Here is a 27,522-nt window from a genome sequence, read left to right on the forward strand (position 1 = left end):
CTAGATTTTACAATAGACCTCAAAGAGGGCGGCAGCTGCGTGCATCCTGTAGAAAATGGAGAAGGGCATGGCCAGGTTGACCACAATTATCCAGGGTTCAAAGCCAAAGACAATTTCCTCCAGTCCGTTGTCATACTCGGGACGGCAGCCAAAGGCAGGGGGAATCCAAAGCTGAAAGAGAAGAGGCAGGCTTCGTCTCCACTTCACCACAAATCATGCTACGGCTTCGCTTCGTGCAAGGTCTCCAAGGTGCATGTGTTCAAGGCCTGGTCCCTGGCTGACACGCTACTGCAAGTCAACTAGATCATGGGGAACTAACTTCATCAGTGGGCTAACCCAGGATAGAACCATGGCTGAATGGGCTACTATAAGGTGAGAAACAGAAGAAGTAGTTGGCCGCTGGGGACCCCTCCGATGGACATATCTCATCCCCAACCTTGTATCTCTGTCACTTTGCTGCCGGAAGTAAGCTGCCCTCCTCTGCACTTCCACCATGACGTCACAGACCTGTAAGCAACAGAGCCAGCTGACCATGGACTGAAACCTTCAAAAATGTGAGGCCAAACCACCCCTTCTCTGGAGCTGTTGTCCCAGTGTGCAAAGGCTGACTCTCTGGTTAGAAGCTTTCAAGACAACCTGGCGGTCCTCCCTCAAATTCCAGGCACCATAGATGCTGACCCAGTGTGAGTTGCCATGGCTGTGTGGTTGTACAGCAGTCCTCATCTCCATGAGAACCAACAAATCTATGAGCCTTCCCTGAGCTCTCTCCATCCATCATTTTGCACTCAGACCCAAATAAACTCATCCATTTCTCTCCATACCAACAGCCTAAGGCTGACTGACTCAGCTTTCTCATCTGTAACTTAACTCTCTCTAGGAGGCACTGATGAGAGTGACCAGCAAAACTTAATAAACGGATGCTCTTGCCACTCAAAAAAAACTACACAGTGTCCTCACCTCCTCAGTTTCTCCTCTTCCTTCCTACTGACCACTCTCAAGTGATACCTGGGCCCCCTCTATGGTCCTGGGTCCTTTCTCTTACTTAGTGCATGGTTCTGTCTCAATGCCTCCTGGGCTAGACCCTCTAGTTTAGCTGCCCTATGAAGAGCTTACATAGCAAAGGCCAGCAGCCAAAAGGAACTCCTGTTTTCCACCCAGCAACTCACAAAGGGGCTGAAGTCAAACCCACAAAAGGAAGTTTTGCAGCCAACGGCCTACGGTCAGACTAGGATCGTAAGCAGACAGTCCGAGCTCTTGGCTCACTACCTGGAGAAGCTACAAGATAAATACCCATGGTTTCAGGTTGCTCTCTTTTATTTCTCTGACTTCTTGGACTTCCAAAGGGTTTCACCCTTCCATCTCAGACCTTCTCTGACCAACAGCCCTCTCTTTTGGTTCTTCGCTTGCTCAGACTCTTTATGAGTCTACCTTCTCTTTTTCCTGTATATGCCCTCTAGGGCTGTCATCTACGTCTTGGTCATAAACACTAGCTGGAGGCCTTTGACTCCCACCTAACCTCCCCTGCTCTGGAGTCTTGCATCTATTTCCCACTGGCCACTCAAGTGTTTGGAGCACATCTCAACTCACCCTGTCTTTCCCACTTCCCCTCTTACCATCATCACCTTCCTCCCAGATGTTTGCCCTGAGCTCCAAGTGTCATCTGTGTCTTCCCTCAGCCTCTCCCATATCACCCCACCACCCAATCCACAGTGAGATGCCCCCAGTCCTTCTGTGAGTCTCCACCTGCAGCCAGCCAAGCCATCCCCACTGCTGGCCTTCCTATTTCCTTTCTACCCTAGTGGTCCATTTCTACTCATTTTATGGGAATGGGGGGATTTCATGTTTGTATCACAGTCCCCATGCTTTGTTGGGGAAAGGTGAGGACACTATTGCTTCGTTTAAAATACTGAGGTCTAGGGAAACTGTCAACCAGAGAGTGTCCAATGGGCAAGCATGAGGACCATATAGAAACTCTAGCTGGAAGGCATGTGCCTGTAACCCCAGGCCTGTGGTAGAGACAGAGGACCCCTCGGGCTCATGGGCCAGCTAGTCTAACCATTTGATTAGCGCAGGATTCAGTGAGAGATACTGACTCACAAAAATAGGGTAGTGAACAGATTGAAGACATCTCAACATCAACTTCTGGCTTTCACACACTTGTATACACACACACACACACACACACAGATAGAAAGAGGGGGTGGAGGCAGAGAGAGACAGAGACAGAGACAGAATAATAACAGCTTGATGAAGATTACCGAGATGTTGCAAAGGAACAGAAAGGCTGTGATGTTTCTGAGCAGCCTCCTCTTCATGCCTCCCTGAAGGAAGTCCAGACATCGGGTTGTCCCCGTAGCTCCTTCCCAGTCAGCCTCCTGGTCCTCTTTCTCACACCTCTGCTGCAGATGCAGATTCCCATTGACAGCAGGTGACCCATCCTGGGCCGTCCCCTGGCTCCCGAGACTCGATGCAGCCAGTGCAGCAGCCTCCCCACTGCAGACGGTGACCACACGCAGAGTGCGCACATCCTCGGGGACCCCCTCAGGCTCGAGGTGCACCGACTCAATGATGAAAATGTTCTGGACGTACTTCTCCACGATCACCAGGACAGAGTAGGGGAGGTTGTACCAGGTGTACGGTGGGCGGGTCTCAGCGCAGGCGATGGCCAAAATGGAACCCCAGGAGAGGAGCCAGGAACCCGAGGCAGTGGCCACCAAGAGGTCAGCATCCAGCTTGCGGGCTGGGTTCTTTGACTCATCCAGAGACTTCTCATCCACCCTGTAAATCCAGCTTCCTACCAGCCCCGCAGCCCCCATGAGCAGCAGCACCGTGATCGCATACAAATAGAACATGATAAGAGCCGACTCACTCTTGGACTTGGAGCGCCCGATATGGATCATGTACACCACAACCACCGCGATGGTGGCAGCCAGCACTGTCAGGCCCAGCACTGAGCCCACCAGGACCCCGTCGAATCTGCACTGCATCTTCTGGTGCCGGGAGCTGTCCACCCTGCGCCCAATGTTCTTCCACAGCACATAGAGCATGGTCGAGGCCAGGATCTGGTACTCAATGTTGAAGGGGTACAGATAGTAAATCCCGTGGGAGAGGGCAGAGCAGAGGGCAGGCGGTGTGCAGTTACACTGTGGTGTGTGGTCATCCAAAACTAGGGCAGTGAGCAAAGCATAGAAGACAGCCATCAGCACAGGCAACAAGGAGACTAACAGGCTTATCAGCCTGAACCTCTCACTTAGAGCAAAAGTGCACAGGAACCATATTTAACATCATATTTAACGCTATGGCTTCATAGACAAAGAAGCTAAGATTCACCCCGAACAGCATCAGCCACGGTCTATCCATATGTTAGCATGTAATGACACCATTATAAAGATTATAATGGTCACCACATAAAGATGGTCCAGAGCTAGCATTGGACTTCAAAAGCAGGCTTCTACAGAGGGCAGAGACTATGACAGCACTTGTGTAAGAGAGGGGTGTCAATGACAGGCTGATCCCCAAGTGTCTAAACCAGAAGGGTAGCAGCATTTCTTTCTGGTGGAAAGAGGAAAAGGTTTGAGTTTTCTTCTAGACCCTACTTCCCTGTGCTAATTTTCTTTCTCCTCCCCGCCCCCTCTGTGTGTTGGGTGTGTGTGTGTGTGTGTGTGTGTGTGTGTGTGTGTGTGTGTGTGTGTGTGTGTGTGTGTTTAGATTGTGGTTTTCAGGGCTCTGTGGGAAATGCCCCTTTTGATTCAAAAAAGCTCTCACCTAAATGCTGCCACCATGGCATGAGATGACCGGGAACTTTTGATCTCTCACTGCCTGTGCAATCTCAGACACATCACCTTTCAGTGGCTCAGTGGCTCTACCCATTAATAGTTAATACTGTCCACATTATAATTAATGAGTCTTGTAAAATGCTTAAGAGTCCTGCCAGGTAGTCAACAAGTGCCCAATAAAAGCCAGGAAGTGCCTAACAAACGTTTGCTCCTATTATGAAACTGTCACTGCTCTGGCTGCATTACCAAAGAAGGAATGAGGCCAAAGACAGAGTGCCATCCCCACCAGAGGGCTACAGAAGTCACTCCTGTAGCCTGACACAGCCAGGTATCTGAAGCATAGGGTTTTCAAATCTTCTTACTTTACGAAGAGGAAAGGCAGGCCCAGAGAGGTTAAATAACCCCCAAAGGTCACACAGCTAGCACTGATGAGAACAAGAGACAAACTTAAGTCCTCTTCTTCCCAGTGCACTGCGCTCCACTCTGCCTTTTTAGTCCAGGTGTTCTCAGGCAGATGTGGTGATGTCATACACACTCAAGAACTCCAGGGGAAGATGTGAGGATTAACCCCACCCCCAGGCTGTCTCTCTAGCAGAACAAAGGAAGATAAAGATGAGTGAACCTAAATAACGAGTCAAACGCAGTCAGCTAAAAACTTTCATGCGCACACAGGCCGGGTAAGAACTCCCCGGAGCTCTCAGACCAACCTCTCAGAAGAGAGATTTGCTGAAAGAGGCCTAATTAAAATGCTAACAGAGAAAACCACCAATCTTCCACAGTGGAAAATAGGCACAGAGGTCTCCAGCCAATGGGCTGTGAGAGACAAGACACACAAATGATAACTCTGGGCTGCCACATGCCCAAGCCAGGGGAAGCCTATAATTACTCCCTTGGAGAGGCAGAATGAAGGCCTGTGGGGCTAGAGAAACCGTCCACAGTGGACACCATCCGCCCAGGTGGCTCCCCAGGGACCTGGAGGGTCCAGCGGCAGGAAGGCTTCCTCACCTATGGTGATGTTGCCGAAGCCCAGAGTGATCAGCCGTTCCTTGTGTTCATTCAGCTGGTGTTTTGACTCATTCAGGACGCTGTTGGCCCACAGCAGCAGGTTTGTGAACACTGAATGGATCACCCCAAACCTGGAAAGCACAGATGCAAGACACATTTTCCTGAGTGGCCCTGAAGGTGCGAAGCCTGAGGGTAAGACAGAGACGGCCCATGCTCATGTGCACACACACACACACACACACACACACACACACACACACACACACAATCCTCTTCCTTCAGCCATTGGTCCAAGTGGCTGAGAGTCGTAGCATCTTGGCATTCTGTCTTCACTTTGAACCTGCCTGTCTTCAACTCATTATCTGTAGGACGTCAAAGACAATGCATCTTGGGATAACAGGGAGGAAATTTGACTAAAGGCAAGCAGTCATACCCACAGTTCCCCTCCTTCTCTGAAGGGGACACAAAGAGACAACAATGAAGGAGACGGGAAGGTCAGTGGACTGTGGACAGCATGTACACCCTCACCGTTGGCTGACCAACCCAGAAGTCACCAACCATTCCCTCTGCTTTCCCACCTGTCTGGAAAAACACTAAAACAATCCACACACCCTGGCTCATGGCTTCTTTGGGAGTTAGCCAGTCTTTCTAGGGACACACAGTGTGTAACGTCTGGTCAATTACTGCCAGGCTTTTGCTTATTTGATGGTGTAAGAATGACGGTATGAGGTATAAGATAGTGAAAGCCTGTTTGTGGACCACTGCTGCCTTTAACAGTTGGAAGCAAGGACCTGAAGGCTGAGCTGTGTCCGCCATCTTGTGATCATGAGACAATCAGCACAGGATGAAGCCCCAACCCACAGAGGATGGCAGCATGTAACACAGAAGAGGCCTGTCCCAGGCGACACTTTGAGCCTCTGGAGTGCCAGGTAGGCTCATTCCCCCCACGGTTACACCTAGAATACGTGGCCACACTGGAGTGATGGGAAGAATCTCAGTCCAGAGTTTTGCCATCTCCTCTAAACCACAGCACCTCCGCAGGAGGAGAAAACATGGCAGGTGGACTCTGGACCCTAGGGAACAGAAGAGACAGGAGGTCATGCAGCTCCATGCAATGGAGTTCCAGTATGGCTGCAGGTTGAAGCAGGAGTTTCTGGTAGATAGTTTCTGGGCAGTCTATAGGCTCTAGGGAAGGCATCCTAGTAGACTGGGAAGGAGAGCCTCAGGGCTGCTATGGGTGCCAACTGTCTTACCCAGGGGCAGCCCTGTGTGCTTGCCTATCCATCTTAGACACAATTTATCCATGATTCACTTACAGGAAACCGTGAGTATCCGTGACCCAGGCCCTTCCCACCTCTCAGCCCTGAGTGTCCACCCCAGCTGCGCCCAGGCCTTGAGGCCACTGTTGACATCTACCCAACAGCTAGAACTAACGCAGAAAAACCAGAAAGCAGGGGTGTCTGCCTGCCAGCCTGGCCCTGTGCCTGCCTTGTTACCACAGTTCACAGCCAGCTTGCTCTATATAGGCCAGACAATGCTGTTACCTCTGGCAGGTGGCTTTCCTTTTATTACAGTGCACGCAGCTGCTCTTCTGTCTCCCCTCTCCCTGTTCTATGCAGCACTGCCCAATCCTGAGCCTGCTAAAGCCACAGAGGCAGTGTGAGGTCACCAAAGGTCATGCTGTTTGGCCATGCACCACCCTGAGAACCATAGCCTTCTAAGACCACTTTGGATAAAAAAGGGTGGACCTTTAAGCTAAGGGCAAGTGTCATGTCCCAGGCCTGGGCCTTTCCCCATGCTTTGTGCCTGTACACAATGACAGAATGCATCCCGGGAGTCATTTCTGGTATTCGTCTGTGCTTCTTAAGATGTATGAAGAACCGGGGCTGGGGATTTAGCTCAGTGGTAGAGCGCTTACCTAGGAAGCGCAAGGCCCTGAGTTCGATCCCCAGCTCCGAAAAAAAGAACCAAAAAAAAAAAAAAAAGATGTATGAAGAACCATGGTCCCTCTCTGGGGAAAGAGATGGATGGAAGCCTGAAAGGAGCATTTCTGCACCTGCAGGAAACCTTCTGGAAGCTACTGAAGAAGGAGCTGACAGGATGGAGGCATTCATACAGCTCCCGCAGGAGGCTAACAGGTCAGAGGCCCACTGACCCAGCCAGAAGTGCTGGTACAGTGGATTTACGGGGACTGTCACCAGGTGAAGCCAACCCTTCCTAGAGGAGCACCCTGGATTCAACCCTAGCCTCATTCAGGACACATGCTTAGGGATATCTCATCTTCCACTCTTTCTAAAGAGGTTGACATCTAAAATCTAAGGGTGGTAGAATTTCAAAATGTTTCCCATCTCTCTCATCACACAGCAGCAGAGAAGAAATCGTACCTTCACACTGAAATGGGTATAGACCAGATATGATAATGGTCACGGAAGCCTTTGCCTCAGCTGATCTTAATAGCAGTATCCCTATATAGCCAAGAATGACCCTTGACTCCCCACAACTCTCCTGTCTCAGACTTCTGAGTCTGGGGTTACAGACAAATGCCATCATGCCTAATTTATTCAGTGCTAGTGATTGAGCCCAGGACCATGAATGCTACAAAAACACTCCACCAACTTCCCAGCCTCAAGAGCTGTCAGTGATGGCTTCTGGAGGTCCTGGATCTCATTGATGACCCCTGCCCTTGAGGGAACCAGGAGAGCACATTTTGGCTATGACCACCTTACCCAGGTAGCGGACCTTTCTGACACCAACGTTATAGATCACTGCCAAAGCCACTGCATGGGCCACATGTGAATGAGCGCTCCATGGTGCCTCTCACACAGCCAAGGACACCTCAGCATCAGCACCACCCACCCCACAGCACCAGACCACCAACCCTGTGCCAGCAGGAGAAACAAAGAGTGCATTTGGAATTAGACTCACTCTCTATGCTTGCAGCCTGTGGAAGCCATTCTACCCAGTGGTCACATGTCAACCAATCTGCTCAAGGCCAATGGTCATCTCAAATACTGGAAGGGGGGGACTTGATTTCCCCATGGAAAGGGCACACAATACTGGATCTTTCCATAGAGCAAGCGCTGATTCCTTGATCCATCCGTGTTTAGCCTGCCCTTAGAGAGCTCACCCCTCCTTCCGGACCTTCTTCCCTTGACCCACATAATAACCAGGGAGAAGGGGTGGTAGGCTCAGCACTCAATGGACACAGGTCACACATTTTGAGTCATTAGCCTCAGAGGTAGACCACTCTCCTGCTCCCCAACTCACAGCTGAGTAAACTGAGAACCATGAAAGGAAAGTGAGCGGTGACAGCAGAGTCCCCACCCACATTCTTTCTTCTAGGGATGACTTGGAAGGAACTGAAGTACTAGAAGGGCTTTCTTTGCTTTGGGGACAGAGCAGAAATCTGCACTCAGGGTTTATAGCCCCAGACAGATGCCAGCTGAGTCTGGTTTGTTCTAACATCTAATCTAAACAAATACCAACCAACATGTAAAGCAATCGATGGTAGTTTTTACCTTTCCAGTGTTTTGAAAGACATGATAATATCTTTAGCGTGGCCCCAGAGAAAATAGACCTACATGGAAATAAAAGAAAATACATTAGTGGCGAATACACTGTTCTGTTTCACACTTGAGAAGATATAAAATTGGGAGAAAACAGATGGCTCTCCTTGTCCTAGCAGAGCTGTTCTACAGTGAGAATAGTGATCCAAGTGGGAAGTAAGGTGGGGTCTCCCGAGTCAGGAGGAAGGAGTGCTGCAATTAATTAAGAACATCTGCTGTGGATGGAGATCTGTATTTGATTGAGGGTGTCTCCTGAAAAAGTAGAGAGAAATGACTGGTTATAATGGCTGTGGATGGACCTGTGCTGCAATTGATTGAGAATGTCTGCTCTGGGATAGGCATATGGGCATCAGTCTGTCTGTCATAAAACTCACTAGCTTGATTTTTTAGCCATATTTGTCAGGCTTTATCCAATAATTTCCCAGTGAACAGCTACTTTGCACCAATGTCCAGAAACCAATTTTCAAAGCAGGGTTGGTTTGGGTTGGGCTCCGTTTGATTTCCATGTGCATCCGGCCCCTGACCATGCCATCACTAACAATGCAGGAGAGGCTTTGTGGGCCCAGGCTATCTCCCTGTGGATCTGAATGCTGGGACCAAAAGTGTTTCGGGTTCCAGGGTTTACATGGGTAGCCCTGATTAAACAAAGCAATGACCAAATCAAAATAAAAGGGTGTGAGACTAGGAGGGGACTTGGTGGAGGAGGGGAGTGTGTTAGTGTGAGTGTGAGTGTGAGGGGAATCAGGTAAGGTGGAAATGAATGTAACCAGAGTATGCTAAACACGTGCATAAAATTGTCGGAGTATAAATATGATTTTTTAATATCAGAAAATTTGGGTCAAGGAAGGTTAAAAATAGAAAGGGAATAGATCACATGGGAGATGGCTCAATTAGTAAAGTACTTGCTGCCCAAGCTCAACCCCTAGGACCCACATGAGAGCCAACTCCCCATGGCCCACTGAGCAGATAACCTAGCTGAATTGCCAAGCTCTAGGCCAATAAGAAATCTACCTCAAAACACAAGACACATGGTGTTATAGTTAGTGTCAGCTGTCAACACAACTCAGGGTCCCTTGGGAAGTGGAACCTCTATTGTGGAATCCCCTCCATCTGATTGGCCTATGGCCATGTTTGTGAAGCATTTTCATAATCACTAACTGACATAGGAGGCCCCAGCACACTGTGGCGGTGCCATCCCTAAGCAAGTGTGCCTGAGCAATAGAAGAATGGTAGATGCGGGGAAGGGGAGTGGTTAAGAGCACTGACGGCTCTTCCACAAGAACAAAATCTAATTCCTAACACTCAGATGGCAGCTCAGAACTGTCTATAACTCTAGTTCCAGAAGTCTAATACCCTCTTCTGGCTTCCATGAGCACAGACAGACATGCAGACAAAACACTCACACACAAAATAAAATAAGTTGTAAAGTAGCAAGCTAGAGAGACCAAGCTACTAAGAAGTGTCCCTCAAGGTCTCTGCCTCCATGTTCCCTCCTTGAGTTCCTGCCCTGCCCTCTTTCGATGGTGGACTACAACCTGTAAGCCAAATAAAACCTGTTGCCAAGTTGCTTTTGGTCAGTATTTTTTCACATCAACAAAGAAGCAGAATAGGACAGATGCCTCTTAAAGAATGTACACATGCCTAACCATGAACACACACACATGCACACACACACACACACACACACACACACACACACACACACAGACTGACACATTCATTCTCATAGCAGCAGTGTTCCCAACAGCCAAGGGAAGGAACCACCCACATGCCACTGACAGATGGACGGGTGGACACACTGTGTGTGCACACACAGTGGTATTTGATTTGGCTTGCAAAAGAGAGGAAAGTTTCTATTTCATGCCACAAGAGGAGCCAACCTGAAGACATCATATGAAGCAAGTAAACCAACCACAAGGGAACAGAGGGCTGCACTTGTATTGCTGTCTATCTATGTTGCTGCTATAGTCTATCTCCTAGAGACAGTAGAGTGGTGGTTGTGAGGAGTGGTGAGTGGCAGATTGTTCAAGGAGAAGAGGGTTTCTGTTACAAGATGAGAAGGTTCTAGAGGTGGATAGTGGGGATGGTTATACAGTAAAGTGACCATGCTTAACACTACAGAATGATCCACTCAAAACAGTCAGGACTCTTCAGTACTGCTTTGTGCTCTGATCACAATTGAAACACGAGTAGTTTTTCTTTAAAAAAAATCTGGTTTTCCTTTTTAAGTCATCTTGTAGAAAAACACATGGTAAATGTGTGTCCAGTGGCCACACAACCCTCAACTGATTGACTTACCAAATGTTTAAGTTTGGAAAATAGAGATCTCTACCTGCCAATGTCTGTCTAGGCCATTCCTCTGCCTATAGCCCTACACCTTCTGGCATCAGAACAAGGCCGAGCAGAGGTACTAAGGTTGTCCCCTTTCCCCAAATAACTCCTGAAGGCCCAGGGAGAGTAAGGAGCTTACCCGAGGTCATACTAATGACCTCAATCAGTACCAACCAATCTGGCCATTGTCCAATCTTAGAAGCCTTAGCAAAAGCCATGACTCCAGTCCATGTCCCTGCTTACCTCAGCTTCCCCAAGCCCGCACAACTCCTCTCTCACCTCACGTATGGAAAGATCACTTGTCTCATCATATCCTGCTCCTGTGATTCTGACTCATCACATGGCTCCAGCTTAGGACAATGCCCTGGCAGACATAGATTCTCACCTCACACTGGCCAGATACCCTCTTCTATGCTCTGCCACCCAGATCAGGGCATCGAAACCATACTAAGTCAGGGCACAGGATTTCTGCAATGGATGAAGGACTATGTCTGAGGCTATCTGAAGCAGAGGGAGGCCCACATTTGATTAAAGATGCCCACTGTGGCTGTAGGGCTACACATATTATTTCAGTAGCATTGAAAGGCCAGGGCTCTCTTGAGACTCTAAGGAAATGTATTTCCTCCCAGCCAAGGAAACAAAATCTCTAGCCTAGGTGGAAACCTAACATTCCAGTCACTAGGCATGAACTCAGCTATGTCTGTCAATAATCTCCTGGCCAAGGGACCACCTTTCAGGAAGGTGGGTCCGCTTTACATCATGCTAAACATATGGGAAGAATAACTATTCCTGTAATGAGATGATGTACTTTTCCTTCCCAGAATCCCTGCCATCTGTGTGGTCACTAGAACAACAACCAATAGGGTTAGGTTAAGTTTGCCTGTTTTTCTAAATTACTTTTTCTCTCTCTGTCTCTCTCTGTCTCTGTCTCTCTCTCTTTCTCTCTCTGTCTTTGTCTCTGTGTCTCTGTCTTTCTCTCTGTCTCTCTCTGTTTCTCTCTCTGTTTCTCTCTCTGTCCCTCTCTCTGTCCCTCTCTCTGTCTCTCTCTCTGTCTCTGTGTCTCTCTGTGTGTGTGTGTGTGTGTGTGTGTGTGTGTGTGTCCCTCTCTTTCTTTTGGATACTTTCTTGGGATTCTTTCCTCTTTCTCTGAAGTCTGCTTCCTCACACAGCTGCTTATCAGAGGCTGACATTTGTCCTAACTCAAGAGGCATGCTTTTCTCTCTTCCCCCCCCCCCATCTCCCTTTTCTGTCAAGACTTGCAGCTTTCGGGCTCTGTTGTTTTTCTTTTAAACTCTAATAAAACTATCTACAAGCTTCCTTCTAAGTATTTTCTTAATTTCTTTTATTAACGAGACTGTGAATCCTGAGAGGGGATTCTTATTTAGCCAGAAATGTGTGGTATTCCTGATGGTTCCCCAAAATTTCCAGAAATAATGCCTGAGGTAGGTGGAAGGTTAAGTTTGACTAAGAATGTCTGCTGCAGGTGAGGAACAGTTACTTCCTCAGAAAACCACAAGGCTTAGTTATCATCAATGGCAACGTGGACAAACCTGGAGGACATTATGCTAAGCGGAATACACTGGGAACAGGAAGACACACAGCACACGAGCCCACCATATATGGAATCTCAAAAATGAAGGCTTGAATACACAGTAGAACAGAGACTGAGTTGGGGGAGGAGTGGGACGATGCAGGCAAAGAGCCCAAACTGGCAAGCATGCAGGAAGGCTGTCTAGAGAGCTGATGGCCAAGATGAGGTTACAGCTGGGATACTGTGTTGTCTGCTGCAGGCTTGTTGACATGGGCTTATAGGTGCTCTCACCACTAATAAGACCAAGAAGGGAAACTGAGGCACCAGCTATAGCAATTTCCTTGACTATAATCACCAACCGTGTGCTCATATGTGAAAACATCATTCTATATGCCTTAAATATGTGAACTAGAGAAAGAGTAAAAGATCGATGTTAAAGTATTTTGATATTGATTAGCACACTAACTGTCTGTAGCTATGCTGTGCAGTGCATTTCCCACTTGTACAGTGGGAAAGCACATAAGGCCTCTCTCTGCTTTCTCTGTGTGTCTCTCTCTCTCTGTTTTTCTGTCTGTCTGTGTCTCTGTCTTTCTCTGTGCTTTGTCTCTCTGTGTCTCTGTTTATATCTCTGTGTGTCTGTCTTTGTCTCTCTATCTCTCTGTCTCTGTGTGTTTCTCTTTGTCTCCCTGTGTCTCTGTGTCTCCATGTGTGTCTCTGTGTGTCTCTGTCTCTGTCTTTCTCTGTGTGTCTCTGTCTCTGTATTTCTGTCTCTATCTGTGTGTCTGTCCCTGTCTCTCTGTCTCTCCATCTCCCTCTCTGTGTCTCTCTTTTTCTGTCTCTTTCTGTCTCCCTCTGTCTGTATCTCTCTCTCTTTCTCTCTCTCTCTTTCTCTCTCTCTCTCTCTCTCTCTCTCTCTCTCTCTCTCTCTCTCTGTAGGTCAAGGGAAAACTTAGTGAAAATGACTCTCTCCTTCTCCCTTTTCGTGGGCTCCAGGGCTATGACTTGGGTCTCCAGGCATGCATGTAAGCACCTTTAATAGCTGAGCCACTCTGCTGGCCCACTTCTCTATGTTGAGCACATTCAGATTCTAGGGTTACCTGGAAATATTCAGTTAATGTCTGCCATCCGTAGTCTACTCCTCTCCTGTGCTACAGAACAGTAGAAGTTCTTGCCCCTGTGCAGCTACCCTCTGTAGCGAACAGCTATCCCCTCATGAGTCTTCACATGCCTACAGCCTTCCCAGGCTCTGGCACTAACTATGTTCTCTGCACTTCCACATGATCAGCCTTTTCCTATCCACGTATATGTGAGAGCACACTGTTTGTCTCTCTATGCCTGACTGTGGGATGTAGCACAGTTGATAAAATCCCAACCAAACATGTGAGAGGCTTTGTGTCCAATCTCCAGCACTATGTAAATCAAAGTCTTGACCAGCAGGCCTCGAATCCCAGAAATTCTGAGATGGAGGCAAGGAAGTCAGGAGGTCAGTGGCTTCCTGGCCAATCTGAGCTACACAAAGTTTACCTTCATACTGGACTGATTTCAATGTAACTGTCCGCCCATTCTGGTGTGTCGCTGCTGTGATGGAGTTTCGCTAATGCTGTGATTGACTACCATTGCATTGTGGGCTCAGAGCAACTTTCTTCCTCCGTTCACCTGCCAATGGGCACTGTATTTGTTACTTAGCATCAACTGGACCACAACTCCTGACAGAAACAGCTTAAAGGAGGAAGGCTTGTACTGGCTCTGTTTCATAAGGTCTTCTTCCTGCATGGCAGATTTCACGGTGGCAGGAGTGTGCATGACAGAGGCTTGTTGCATCGTGCCAGACCAGGAAGCAGAGAAAGAGGCTGGAACCAGGCCAGACTCAGTGGCTGTGCTTGTAACCATCAAAACTCCAATCCAGGAGCCTACTTCTACCTACCACAGCCTACTTTCTAACAATTCTATGGTCTCCAAAATTAGCACCACCAGCTGGGGGACAAACTCAATTCATGAAAACACTTTGTGTATCCTAAGTGCTATACAGACTCGACCATGCCTTTCCTTATTAGGTAACTCACAGCCGTCAGAGAGCCCCTCTGAGATCAGACGCTGAACTGGGGTCTAAGGGTCTCTGCAGGCAGGAGATGTTTGCTATTCTATGCCTGACTGTGAGATGTTGCACAATTTGTGGAGTCCCAGTCTAACACGCAAGTGTTTTCTTGCCTGTGAACTGTGTATTTAAAGGTCATCTATCAAATCCTTACTTCTTAGAGAAATCGAGTTCATCGTCCATGCTACAAACAAGAAACCCATGCTATTCTAAAAGGTTTCAACCCACAAGAGGTGAAACAAAAGAGTCCCAGTGTTCCAGAGAAGTGACAAGACCAGTTCATTATTCCTGATGGGAACCACAGAAACATGCTAAATTTGACTTCTGCCAGCTCAATGTGATTGTGTAGTGGGCTTTTACACACACCCAGGAGCAGAGGCAGCATGAATGAGTACCAATGGTTTACCTGCAACAATGTATGCACTGCATGGGTGACTGGGAAAACTCCCTCTGTAGCTGACAAGCACTCTGAGAATCCAATGAAGTATGCGACTTTCAAGCACCCCAGGACGATGGTGATGAATGCGAACAATGTGATGCTTCCTAGACAGGAGAGACAAACAAGTGTTAGCATGCATAGGGCCATCCCAAACAAATTACATAAGCTCTAGAGCATGTGGGTGACAGGCAGGTACCAATATCAAACAGTAAGAAACTCAGCACCCCCAGGCGAAAGAATAAAACTGGGACTTCCCTTATACTGTATGCAAACCTTAACTCAAAACTACTCAAATGCTCAAATATCAAAGTTAAAAAAGGCAAAACTAGTAGGAAAAAAATATAAGAGAACGTTTCATGAGATTGAATCAGGCAATGAGTTACATCGAAATGAAAAAGTGCGTGAACCACAGAACACTGCCAACAAAGAAAGAGGGCTCCAAAACTGGGAGAGATTATTTGAAAAGTACCTTTTGTGCTGGTTATGAAAATGACCCCCATAGGCTCATAGAGAGTGGCACTATTGGGAGATGTGGCATTGCTGGAGTGGGTGTGACCTTGTTAGAGTGGGTGTGGCATTGTTAGAGTAGGTGTGGCCTTGTTGGAGTGGGTGTGGCCTTGTTAGAGTGGGTGTGGCATTGCCAGAGTGGGTGTGGCCTTGTTGGAGTGGGTGTGGCCTTGTTAGAGTGGGTGTGGCCTTGTTGGAGTGGGTGTGGCCTTGTTAGGGTGGGTGTGGCATTGTTAGAGTAGGTGTGGCCTTGTTGGAGTGGGTGTGGCCTTGTTAGAGTGGGTGTGGCATTGCCAGAGTGGATGTGACCTTGAAGGAGTGGATGTCGCCTTGTTGAAGGAAGTGTGTCACTGGGGATGATATTGTAGTTTCAGAAGCCCAAACTTGGCCCAGTGTCGTTCTCTCTTCCTGCTACCTGCCAATCCAGATATGAACTCTCAGCGACGTCTCCAGCACCATGTCTGCCTGCATGCCACCATGCTTCCTGCCATGATGATAATGAACTAAATCTCTGAACTATTAGCCAAACCAATTAAATGTTTTCCTTTGTAAACATTGCCATGGTCATGGTGTCTCTTCACAGCAATAAAACCCTTTCTACACTTTCTGCAGAACCATTAATATCTAGAGCATACAAAGACATGTGCAGTATTAAATTATCCAAATAAACTTGAACAGACATTTCTCCAAAGACAATATTACAAACAGCCACTAACTACAGAAAAAGATGCCCTAAACCACTAAAAATTAAGGAGAGGCAAGCCAAGTCCAAGAGACACCAAGACATCCCTGCTATTGATGCTAGATTGGTGCTATTTTTGTTAAAGAATTTATTTAATCGTGTGTGTGTGTGTGTGTGTGTGTGTGTGTGTGTGTGTGTGTGTGAATGGGCACCATATATTTGCAGTGCCTTCAGAGGCCAGAAGAGGGCATCATATCACCTGGAACTGGAGATACAGATAGTTGTGGTGTCCTAGGAATGAATCATGATCCTCTGCCAGAACAGCAAGTACTCCTAACCCTAAACCATCTCTCCAGCCCCTGAGGTAAATGGTATCAACAAACAAACACCAAGCACCACGTAGTTGGCTCCATTTTGAAGCACTTGGCTGGAAAGCATGAGGACTTAACTTCAGATCCCCAGTACCCACATACAAACTGAGCACGGCTGCATCCCACAGATGGAGAGATGGGAAATTTGGATAGCCAGATCCCTGCAGCTTGCTGGCCAGATAGCCTTGCCTATTTGGTGGTATAGTAGGCTAGTGAGAGACCTATCTAAGGAGTGGCACTGAAGGCACCTGTCAAATGCTAACCACAGACATCCACATATGCCAAATTTTTATGTACAGGTATAGACACACACAGAGAGAGAGAGAGAGAGAGAGAGAGAGAGAGAGAGAGAGAGAGAGAGAGAGAGAGAGAGAGAGAGAGAAAAGTAAACCAGAAAGTTGGTTTCTTAACTCAGTAGGAAGAGTGTCTCTACTAGCAATCAGAAAAGGCCTTGCCAGGTAAGATAAAGGGTTAAGCAGTTGTTTCTTGATACCGATGATTTTGACTGAGAAACAGAAACAAACAAAACATGCATATAGAGGAGTCTGTCCAGGAATTACAAAACATGTTTGGAAGGTGCTGGGCAAATGCGAATCTAAGCAAGAAAAGCGGTGATGTCGGACTTGTGGGCAGCGTCTGAGCTTCTGGACCTTCCTGGCATCAGTGGCATGACTCACACATCCTCTCTCACGCACAGAGGAAACTGGATCACATGTGCTGGGCATTGAGGCACGAAGGTAGGAGCCAGGCAGGATTGATCAAATTACAAGACCGTCAGAGCGGCCTCTGGTAAAATGCAATGCAACAGCCTGGCTCACTCCTGCAGCTCAGAGCCCTGCAGAAACGATGAGAGGTCAAGAGGTCAAGTTCTGTTAATCCTGGGAATCCCCCAGGGAAATCAGAACCTCTGTATAAATGGAGATTTAATCCCAATGCTTCCAGATTGGTTGATGAAAAGATTCTTTCTGATTTAGGGGAAAAATAATAGTATCAAGGCAGTCAGGTTGGTGGCAACAGCCAAGCCCTGAGCTTAGGCACCAGTCAGATGTGTGTGTTCCCACTTGTCATCTCCCTGACCCTAACCTCCGTGTCCTTACCTACTAAGTGAAGGTCTACAGTAGTGATTTATAAACGAGCATACATCAGAGTGCCCTGGAAAGAGAATTGATGAAGATCTTGTTGCTGGCTCCACTCCAGTTTCTGACTTGATAGGTGGGACCTCATTGTCTCCAACAAGTTCCCTGGTTGGGTAGATGAAGTTGTTCTGGGGCCCCAAGTGATGTATTGTTTCTGTGATTGACAGGACATTGGTTCTGCCATGAAATCCTCCCTGGTCCTCTTGTTTTAGGACCTCCCTTCCTTCCACGCATCCATTCACTCTTCTCCTGATACAGTTTGAGGGCTCTCCCTGTCTGGATTCCATTGTAGTCTATGTGCACCCCAAAGTACATGTGCTGATAGCCCAGCCCTCATTGTGACGATGGGGGTGGGGAGTAGGAATCTTTAAAAGAAGAGGGGAAGCGATATGACTTCCAGGGCTAAGGATGTGGTTCAGGTGATACAGTCCCTGCCCAGTGTGCAGAAAGCCCCGGGTTCAATCCCCATAGCACATAAACTGGGTATGGTGGTGGGTGCTGGTAATCTTAGCATCCAAAAGGTAAAAACAGGAGGATAAGAACAACAGGTCTCTTTTCAAAAATAAAACAAGTAAAAAAAATTTTTTTAAAAAGTAGACTTAGCATGACATTCCATTCCTGGCTAACTAAAAACAATGATAATCTTGAGAGACTCTCAGATTTCTCTAAAAGCATAGCCTCTGGTAGTCATCCTCCAATGGAAGGTCACATATCCAAGAATATCTAGGCAGCATAAATTGGCCTTGATGGGGGGGGGGCAAGCAAAGTTGGATGGAAAGGGAAGGGTTTTGACCTGTGAATACAAACAAAACACACTGTATGAAGTTCTCAAGGAACCAACATGTTCTTAAAGGGACTTAGTGGAAGACATTTAGATCATTGGAAATGGTCTTTAGGAAAGATTAATATGGTTCTCTCAAAGGCCCAGTTTATTCTCATGAGAACAGGTTGTTTGAAGGAGTCTTTCCCACATGCCACTGGTCCACTTTTGCTCTTCTACACTGCTGTGACACAGTAAGAGGACCCTGGATAGGAACCCAGCCCTGGCTGTTTAAATGGACCAAACATCACAACCATGACTCAAATAAACCTGTTTACATTAGAAAGTACCCAGCCCTGGGTATTTTGTTACAGCAACACAAAACCCACTAAGGCACCTATTCAAGGATAAAGAAAGAGGTTGATGAAGAAACAAAGATACACAAGGAAGTCAGGCATGTGGTGGCACATGCTTTAATCCCAGCTCTAGGAGGACAGTCTTCAAGATGTGAGAAAGGGGAGGGAAGTACATTGTGGAAAAGCTTGGAAGGTGCACTGGACAAGAAGGAGAGATGAACAGGTTGATGGATGGACTGACAGACAGATGGATGGGTTGATAGATGGGAGAGCAGGCAAGGTGACAGAGAATTTACTAGCTGAGCAGCTGAGCTCAGAAGTCTGGAGAGAAGCTCCCTAGGGTACAAGTGGTTTGCAGCAGGAGCTGTCTCCACAAAACCTAAAACTTAGAGTGAGAAGGGCCAGATGGGGAGGAGGAGGAGGAAGAAGAAGAGGAGCAAGAGGAGAAGGAGGAGGAGGAAGAGGAGGAAGTTTTTGAAAGTCTGGTGATTTAAAAAGTAAAGAAAGGAAAGTTAAGGAAAGCAGAGGCAAGAGGGGAAGAAAGAGAAGCATTTGAATCTGGACAGTCCAGAGAGGCAGGAGGCACGGAGCTGTAAAGCATGAAGCAGGCTGACTTGCTGAAACAGGCATTTACTATTTTCCTCCAAATAGAAAGAGAGTTACGTGCCCTTGGCTACAAGGCAAGAGAAAATGACATAGCCATCTGTGGGGCGAAAAAACAAGAAAACCCCAAATGCTCAAGAAGAAGAAGCAAACTTGGGGCGATCAGAGATGAGCTGATATAGGGATTGGGCAGTGATCTAATTTGAAATACACTGTATACATGTGTGAAATTATCAAGGGGTAGATATTTTAAGAAAATCATAATTTAAAAGGCAAGCATGAGGATAGAATGTAAAACAGATAATTATAATCATAATTAAGTGGAGAAGCAATAGTGAGATATAAAAACCACAACGCATCTGAGAATGGTCCAGATTGTCTCATTTACTAGGAAGCAAGGTCAGAAAGACGGAATTAAAATTGAAATGGGGGATGTGCTCTCTCTATGACTAAGTGGTTAGTGAGAGGTTAGGGGTGGGTGTAAGAGGGGAAGCAGGCGACACAGAGAGTGGGAAGGGAATGTCACTATCAGAACATACAGAATTTAGAACAAAGAATCCTTCACATTACAAACAGTAAGACATAATAAATGAGGAAAATGTAACAGGGTGTACAGTTTAATAATAGAATGTTTAGCCAGGCGGTGGTGGGACACATCTTTAATCCTAGCACTTGAAAGGCAGAGAGAGGCAAGTGAATCTCCATGAGTTCAAGACCAGCCTCATCCACATATTGAGCTTCAGGCCAGCTAAGGCTGTAGAGTAAGACCCTGCCTCAAACAATTACAATAACAATTTGCTTTTATGTGTAACTACTACTAATTAAAAATAAAGCAGAAATTTTCAGAACCATAGATGAAGTGTGTGTGTGTGTGTGTGTGTGTGTGTGTGTGTGTGTGTGCGCGCGCGCACGCGTGTGTTTCAGAGCATATAGGCAGAATATGTGAGGTCACATAAGAATCAAAATCACACAATTTTCTCTCTGTGTAAAACTCTACCTCACCTGAAAACAGAGCATATAATTTTTCTGTCTGTAGAACATTGAAAAGTGTCAATCATGCCCTAAGAGACAGTAAATTGGAGGAGGGGCTGCCTACTTTCAGGTCCTGTTTTCTGCCGTGTATTGATTGAGACCTTGTGTGTTTATGTAACCTCTGTGCCTCACTTCCCCAATCTATAATATGGGGATAATTATTATAATGTTTCCCACAATGCCTTGGGATGCTGAGAAGACTCAGGGAGTCATTCCATAGAATTCCCCTGAAGACCCAGAAAGTTCTATAGATAGGTTGTTACCATCGATACCCTCTCCTCATTCCACTGAAGAAGAAAACTCTATGAGTTGGAATCAAGTTGAATGTCAAGCACCCTGGGGTGGACTGGATGGCCCAGCAGATAAAAGTGTGAAGTCTGAAAATCCATACAATAGAAGGAAATTGCCAGAACCCATATAATAGAAGGAAAAAGCCAACATCGGCAAGTTGTCCTCTGACTGCCACATGCACGCTATGTTACGTGCACTCGGGCACACATACACACACACACTGTAAAAAAAAATAAAAACAAAAAGATAATCAACTAGCTATATTACTTGACAATAATCCAAGCCCAACCACCTTTCTGCTGCTGGCACCACAGACCCCTTTAGGAGTCTAGAATATTGAACAGGTGGACAGTCCCAGTTAGTCTACATCTCTACTCCCTGGAGAGATACTCCCAGCATATCATGATCAGCCATCATCTGGCCTCCACCTGGACATGTGTGCTGGGAAGCTCAGAATCTCCCACAGTGTGTCATCTGTCACAGTGGCTATTACTTAGGTTTGAAGGCACGTCTGTATCTTGAAGTGCAGTATGCCTCCCAGAGTTCTTCACCCTCTTCCCTGGAGTTTCTGTCATGATCCATCCATCCATCTAGTCACTCACTCACCGTCGTGGTTTGAATAGGAATGGCCCCCATAGGCTCATATATTTGAATGCTTGGTCACCAGGGAGTGGCACTTTTAGGAAGTGTAGCCTTGTTGAAGTGGAGGTGGCCTTGTTGGAAGAAGTGTGTCCCAGGGAGTGGGCTTTGGGGCTTCAAATGCCTAAGCCAGGCCCACTGTCACTCTCACTTCCTGCTGCCTGCTGATCCAGATGTAGAGCTCTTAGCTGCCTCTCTAACACATCTGCTTATGTGCCGCCATGTTTCCCACCATGATGATCGACCAAACCTCTGAAATATAAGACGATTAAATGTCTTCCTTTATAAAAGTTGCTGTAGTCAAGGTGTCTCTTCACAGCAATAGAACATGGACTAAGACACTCACCCATACATCTGCTCAAACATTTCCCCATACATCAGCCCATCCATTCACACACACACACACACACACACACACACACACACACACCACCCATCCATCTACCCATTCACCTATACATACATTCACCAGACTCATACATTGCCCCATTCATCAACCATCCACCTTAAACACATATACATTCACCCACCCACCAGCCATTCATCCACCCACCTATTAACCGCCCATCACACAGAGCCTCCACTGATTCAATGATTCTTCAGACACCATCTGGCCCTCTCTACACATTAAGTCTGATGCTGGATCTCAGGACGCCATGGAGAGCAAATTCAGGAAGCACCTGCACCTTCAGGAACTCAGTCTGTTCAGCCTGACAAACAGTAACTGGCTAATGCAATCTCCTGCAGGATGGGTGCAGGACAGACGGAGGGCAGATGTCAAGAGAACAGTAGACAAGAGCTGTAGCCTAAAGGTGGCAGGCAGGAAAGGTTTCTCGATGACACTCGCTTGTTAAAAGGCCAGAGAGCCTCTGAAGCTGACTGATGAAGGCCTATCGCATTTCCTACCAAGGACTGCCCACCCTTCTGTCTCCTAGACTCAACATCCTTTCCTGCCCCTGGGACCACCGTCCTTCACATACCTATGAGACCCCTTCAGTCCTACTTCCTTTCCAGCGGATGCTAAACTGTAACTAGGTTATGGGATGGAAGAATGTGAATGCATGCTAATCCCTAGCACTGCATAAGCCAGATGTGGGAGAAGATGCCTGCAATCATGGGGAAGGTGGAGACAGGGGCATCAGGAGTCCAAAGTCACCCTCAGTACATAGGAGAGTCAAGGCCAGCCTGGGATGCACATGAGGGGCCTGCCTTTTCAAAAGAAAAGGGAAAGGAGGAGAGTAGAAGAGAAAAGAGAAAGATTGGGGAGGAGAAGGCAGGGAAGGGTAGGGGGAGGAAGATGAGGTGAGGGAAGGGGAGGGGAGGGAAAAGGAGATGGATGAAGGATGGAGCTAGCAAGACCTAGCCATGCTTCTGGAAGCATCTCGGGATCACGTGCCCATCTCCCAACCTTAGCTGGGTGCACTATCTCAATTGTCCTCTTTCTTAGTAACCTGTGATGGGTCCCATGAATGATAGGGATTAGCATGCATTCACTTTCCTCCATCCCATAACCTAGATGCAGTTTAGCATCTTGGAAAGGAAGTAGGACTGGGGTCTCATAGGTATGTGAAGGACAGTGGTCCCAGGGGCAGGAAAGGATGTTGGGTCTAGGAGACAGAAGGGTGGGCAGTCTGGTGGTCACCTTGTTGAGTTCCACAAAGTGGCCTCTGGGGATCAATCTCTAAGCACCCAATCCTTTCCAGACTCCTCATCTGCCCCCACCTTGTGCATTGTACTCCTGACTCGTTTGTTTCTCAGTAATAACGTACTCACCTCTCTCTTAGAAGCTCTTCTAAGCAGTTTATATGCACAAAGTCCCTGACTCTCATGATAGCTTGATATAATGGACAATAACATAACTCCCATTTTACAGGTGAGGAAACTGAGGCAGAAAAGTGAAGCTCTATACTCTGCCCAGGAGCCATGCTTCCATCCATCATTGTCTGCCACCTTCATTGTCTTCCTGCTTCTTACCCAGCAGGTTTGCTGTCTGCTCTTGAACGTGGATGTGACCAGCTAGTCCTTCGAAGTTCAAGACTTCACAACATTCCTGACAAGAGAGACTGTAATCTCAGTTTGTGAGATTCTGAGCGAAATAAACCCTTTCCTCCTTAAGTTGCTCTGCTGGGGTACGTTATCACAACGATGGTCAGGAAAGGTAAGGCAAAGTACTCCTCAGTGGTGGTGGCGCTGGTCGCACACATTGAAAGCCAACAATGAAAAGGAGACCATGAATTTGAAAGAAAGCAAGGAGGGATAGATGAGAGGGCTTGGAGGGAGGAAAGGGAAGGAGGATTTGGGATGATTACATTATAAATTTAAAAAGTAGAAGAAAGCAGCAGCAGCAGCAGCACTGATTCTCTTTGCTTCAAATGAGAGCTGAGAAACCACCTCAGGCAGTGGTATGGGCTCGCTATGCCAGTGACAAGGATAGAAGCCCAAGCAAACAAAAGCACCTGGAGAAGCGCTGCCTGCAGGAAAGCGAGGCTGTGGATTGAGATGAACCTCCATCCTGAGAAGCAAAGTGGAGCTCCAGGTGAGGTCTCATGATTGCTGTGCCTCCCCCAAAGTCAGCCAGGACAGATGGCAGGGACAACCTGTCCTCTGACCTAACAGCCTCTCTCTCTCCCTCCATTGGTTCTTCCCCTCTGCCCCATTCTCTTCTCCTTCCCCTCCTCCTCTATTCATAGCCAACCTGCCTGATGACACCAACACACACACACACACACACACACACACACACACACACACACACACACACCCCTTCAGTGTGTCACTGTGGATAGCTATCTTCCAAGCATGGACCTTCGCATTTGCCTTTGCAGCTTGTCCTAAGACCTTTGCCTTTGCAGCTTGTCCTAAGGCCACTCCTAGACCAGCTCACATCTGTCTGCTTTCTCCCAGTCCTTTAGAAGCACTACAAACCTCAGTCCCCATGTAGCCCATCTCCATGGATGGCCTGTGGTAGCACACTGGACAGAGCTCTGGAAAATCTCAAGTTTAGATGTGTCTCATTGAAAAACAAAAACTGAAAATCTGAATTGTAGAATAAACTCAGGGGTGATCCCCTATTCATGAAACAGCTCTCTGATGGGCTGAGATGAGTCTGGCACACTCAATAAGTATGCTTGTAACCATCGGTGTTTCCAGAATTTGTGATCAAAGGACTTTTGATCTTGAGACAGACAAAAATCAAAGGGAAACAACAACAACAAAAAGCCTCCCAGCCGCATCCCATTCTGAGCAGGCTAGCAATGAAGAAAATCAGGATTGGTGATTAACTGGTAAGAAGGCTGCTTACCATCTGCACAGGAGGCAGGCACAGGTTCCCTCCAGATTCACACACACACACACACACACACACACACACACACACGGAGGGGGGCAGGGGAGGCTGAGTAATGGCGGGACAGAGAGAGAGAGAGAGAGAGAGAGAGAGAGAGAGAGAGAGAGAGAGAGAGAAACAGAAAAGACAGGCTACAGTCATCCCTTCCAGAGAAACTCCTCTCTAAACTATTAAAGATGGAGTTAGATTCATAGTGTAACATTGCTACCTATTATTTAAGTGGATCAGTATTTTTTATTACAAATAAAATAATTCATCCCTCACAGGAAGTAGAATGTAATATTTCCTGCTCAAAGAGGTACCTTGGAAATCAAACCAAGCCCCACAACTTCCCATAGAAAACCTCAGGGCGGGAGGGTCTCCATCCCTAAACATCAGCCTCAGGACACTGCCCTACCCACCCCCCATAACATCCAGGACTGAGACTCTGCCACAAACCAGTCTATCCAGCTAAGAGTCCAAAGGAAACCTCAGTACCTGCTGGGGCCAAGGTACTTCCTCTTGGCACCTTGGTAATGGTTACCGTCTTTTTGCTTCCACATGAAGTCAACTTTCTGCAGGAAGGGCCAGTGCGTGGACATCTTCCTGCTCCTCCCCATGAGGTAGCTGTGATCCTTATCTAACTCATGAGAGCTGGAACTCAGAAAGCTGAAGGAGAAGTGAGGAGTACAAGCCACATCTTCCAGGCCAACAGCTTTACACAGCACATGGGTCTCCCTGGAGTGAGTACATCACTATGGGGCAACTTCCAAAGGGTCCACACATCCTACAGCATGCTCGACTCCCAGGTGTCACCTGAAATCCCAGAGAACCCATGCCAACTCCCCCATTCTCTGTGATACCGTTCCTCACCCCAGGACCCTACCCTGGCCTTTACAGATTTCTAGGCCAGCCACTCAACATTCTTTGAGGTCCCAGCCTCCCCAGGACTCTCTGAGCATCTAGACACGACGAGCCCTCCTGCTCATCCTCCTCCTGGGTACCATTTCTTGAGGGTTTGCAGTTTACTCTATGTTGGTCTCTGCCTGCCTAGTCTACTTCATCCCCACAGGCTGCCTGAAAAGCATGGAGTGCGTCTACGGGGAAAACCTTGGTCTGTGCTCGCTCCCTGCTTCCCAACCTTGGGCAATAACAGGGTCAGTCAGAGAGAAGGGTAGGGAAGAATGGAAGGAAGGGTAAAAGAAGTGACAGAAGTGGGGGAAAGAGGAAAGGGAGCTACAGGAAGAAGCAAGAAAGGAGAAAAAGTTGGTAACGGAGAGAGACAGGAAGTGAGGGGAGAGTAGAGGCAGAAGTCAGGAGGGGGAGAGGCTGAAGAAGAGTTGAAGGGGAAAGAGATGGAGAAGAGAGGGGATGAGTCAGAAGGATGCTTCTTCTTGGGAAAGGGTTAAAATGTCAACATCCTAGGATAACAGTATGAGTCCTGTCTATGTGATGTAGATCCCCCAGCCGTCATTCTTAATCCACAAACCCCGAGCTCCCTCACACCTCCATTTCCGCAAATGTAGGCAGTTTGTGGTCGTGTACAATTTTCTTGGAGGCAACATAAACCGATCTCTGAATGTCTTTATTCAAGGCAAGAGAGTGATTCTTATGGCAAGGGCAATTCTGATGCAAGGGCACTGGGGTCACACCTTTGAATCCTCGTCTCCTGGCTCCCTCTGGTCCAATCCAGCCTGAGATCCTCCTCTGCAGAGGCTCAGACTGGAGCTGGGGTCGTAAAGAACCAAGGAATATGCTTGAGGTCAAGTGTGCAAAAACTGGGAAGCAGCCTCTAAGGGAAATTACAGTCTAAGATGAGAAGTGGGAGGAGGCACCTTTGCCCTGGATCCCGTCCGCTCCCTTTGCCCTGGATCGCAGCCCTCTCCCTTTGCCCTCGTGTCTCTGACCCACTTTGACCCATTTGGGTCTGTTTTCAATATGGGCAGCCCCTCTAGCATGAGGTGAGGACGTCCCTTAAGACCATGCCCTCTGGACTCTCCTCTTCCTCTCAGCACCTCCTCCAAGCCAGGCCTGTGTGGCTCGAAAACCGAGCATCACAGGCTCCCCCCAATGGAGTGAAGAAGCAGCTGCTTGGAGTCCAGGCCACAGCGAGGGTGGGAGTATGAGCGGAAACATGGAATGGAGCAGTAGCATACACTTTAGACTCAGGGAAGCCTTAGCCCAGGCGTGGAAAGCAGGACAGGGGGAAGGATGGGATAGCATTTCCAAGAGGAGGAAAGGAATATGCAAAGACCCCGGGGCTTTCAATATTGACAGCCTACAACTACAACCCAGGATGAGGGCTCAAAAGGAAAGAGTTTATCTGAGATCAGATCATAGAAGACTTGAGCGCCAAGAGAGAGAGAGAGAGAGAGAGAGAGAGAGAGAGAGAGAGAGAGAGAGAGAGAGAGAGAGAGAGAGAGAGAGACCTGCAAGCCCAGGCCTGAAACGTTATAACAAAACTTTAAGCAGAGAGACCTTTCAGCGGAGCCTAAGGCAGACAAGGGAAACTCGAGAGAAGGGCAGAAAAGAGATGCATAGAGCTAAAGTTCTCAAGGAGAGGTGTGGAGGACAGCCCGGCTGCACTCACCGCGGAGCCAGCGCGCACCCGCGTGCGTGTCCTTGGGGCGGATGAGGCGGCGCTGCATGTAGCTGCGACCCACGTACCACAGCATCCAGAGCAGCTGCAGCAGCATGAGTGCGGTTAATACGCACAACAGGTCGCTCTTGCCCACACCCGTCGCGTGCACCGCCCAGGCCAGCAGGAAAAGAAGCCCCGCCACGAACACGTTCAGTCCATACTGGCTGCTCAGAGTCTCCGCCAGCTTCTGCGGGACGCTGGCACCGCGTCGGGGACCGGAAGCTTGTGGAGACGCCCGGGCTAGGGGAGACGGGGGCGGAGGGCATGCGGCGATCCCCGACGGCGCGGCACTCGGGGAGCCTGATGATGCTGCGGGAGAAGATAGTGCGCCCCGGTCCCCAGGCATCTTCTAGTCTGGTCCCCAGGCGGCTGCTCCCGCCCCGCACGTTGCTCTTGGCTCCTGTCCTTTCCCCACGCCCTCTGGGCACCAACCGGC

The 27,522-nt window shown here is 48.0% G+C and overlaps 1 protein-coding gene across 1 annotated transcript; it reads right to left on the reverse strand.

Annotated features, from left to right (window-relative positions):
- On the reverse strand, nucleotides 1-27,456 carry Otop1 (otopetrin 1). Its single transcript, NM_181433.1, is given in 6 exon segments — nucleotides 1-171; nucleotides 2,259-3,166; nucleotides 4,782-4,912; nucleotides 8,300-8,358; nucleotides 14,711-14,847; nucleotides 27,036-27,456. Coding segments are annotated over 6 exon segments (1,803 nt in total). The 5' UTR covers nucleotides 27,433-27,456.
- Nucleotides 27,457-27,522: the final 66 nt, after the last annotated feature.

The sequence above is a fragment of the Rattus norvegicus genome, chromosome 14 (genome assembly GCF_036323735.1).
Source record: "Rattus norvegicus strain BN/NHsdMcwi chromosome 14, GRCr8, whole genome shotgun sequence".
Taxonomy (NCBI): Eukaryota; Metazoa; Chordata; class Mammalia; order Rodentia; family Muridae; genus Rattus; species Rattus norvegicus.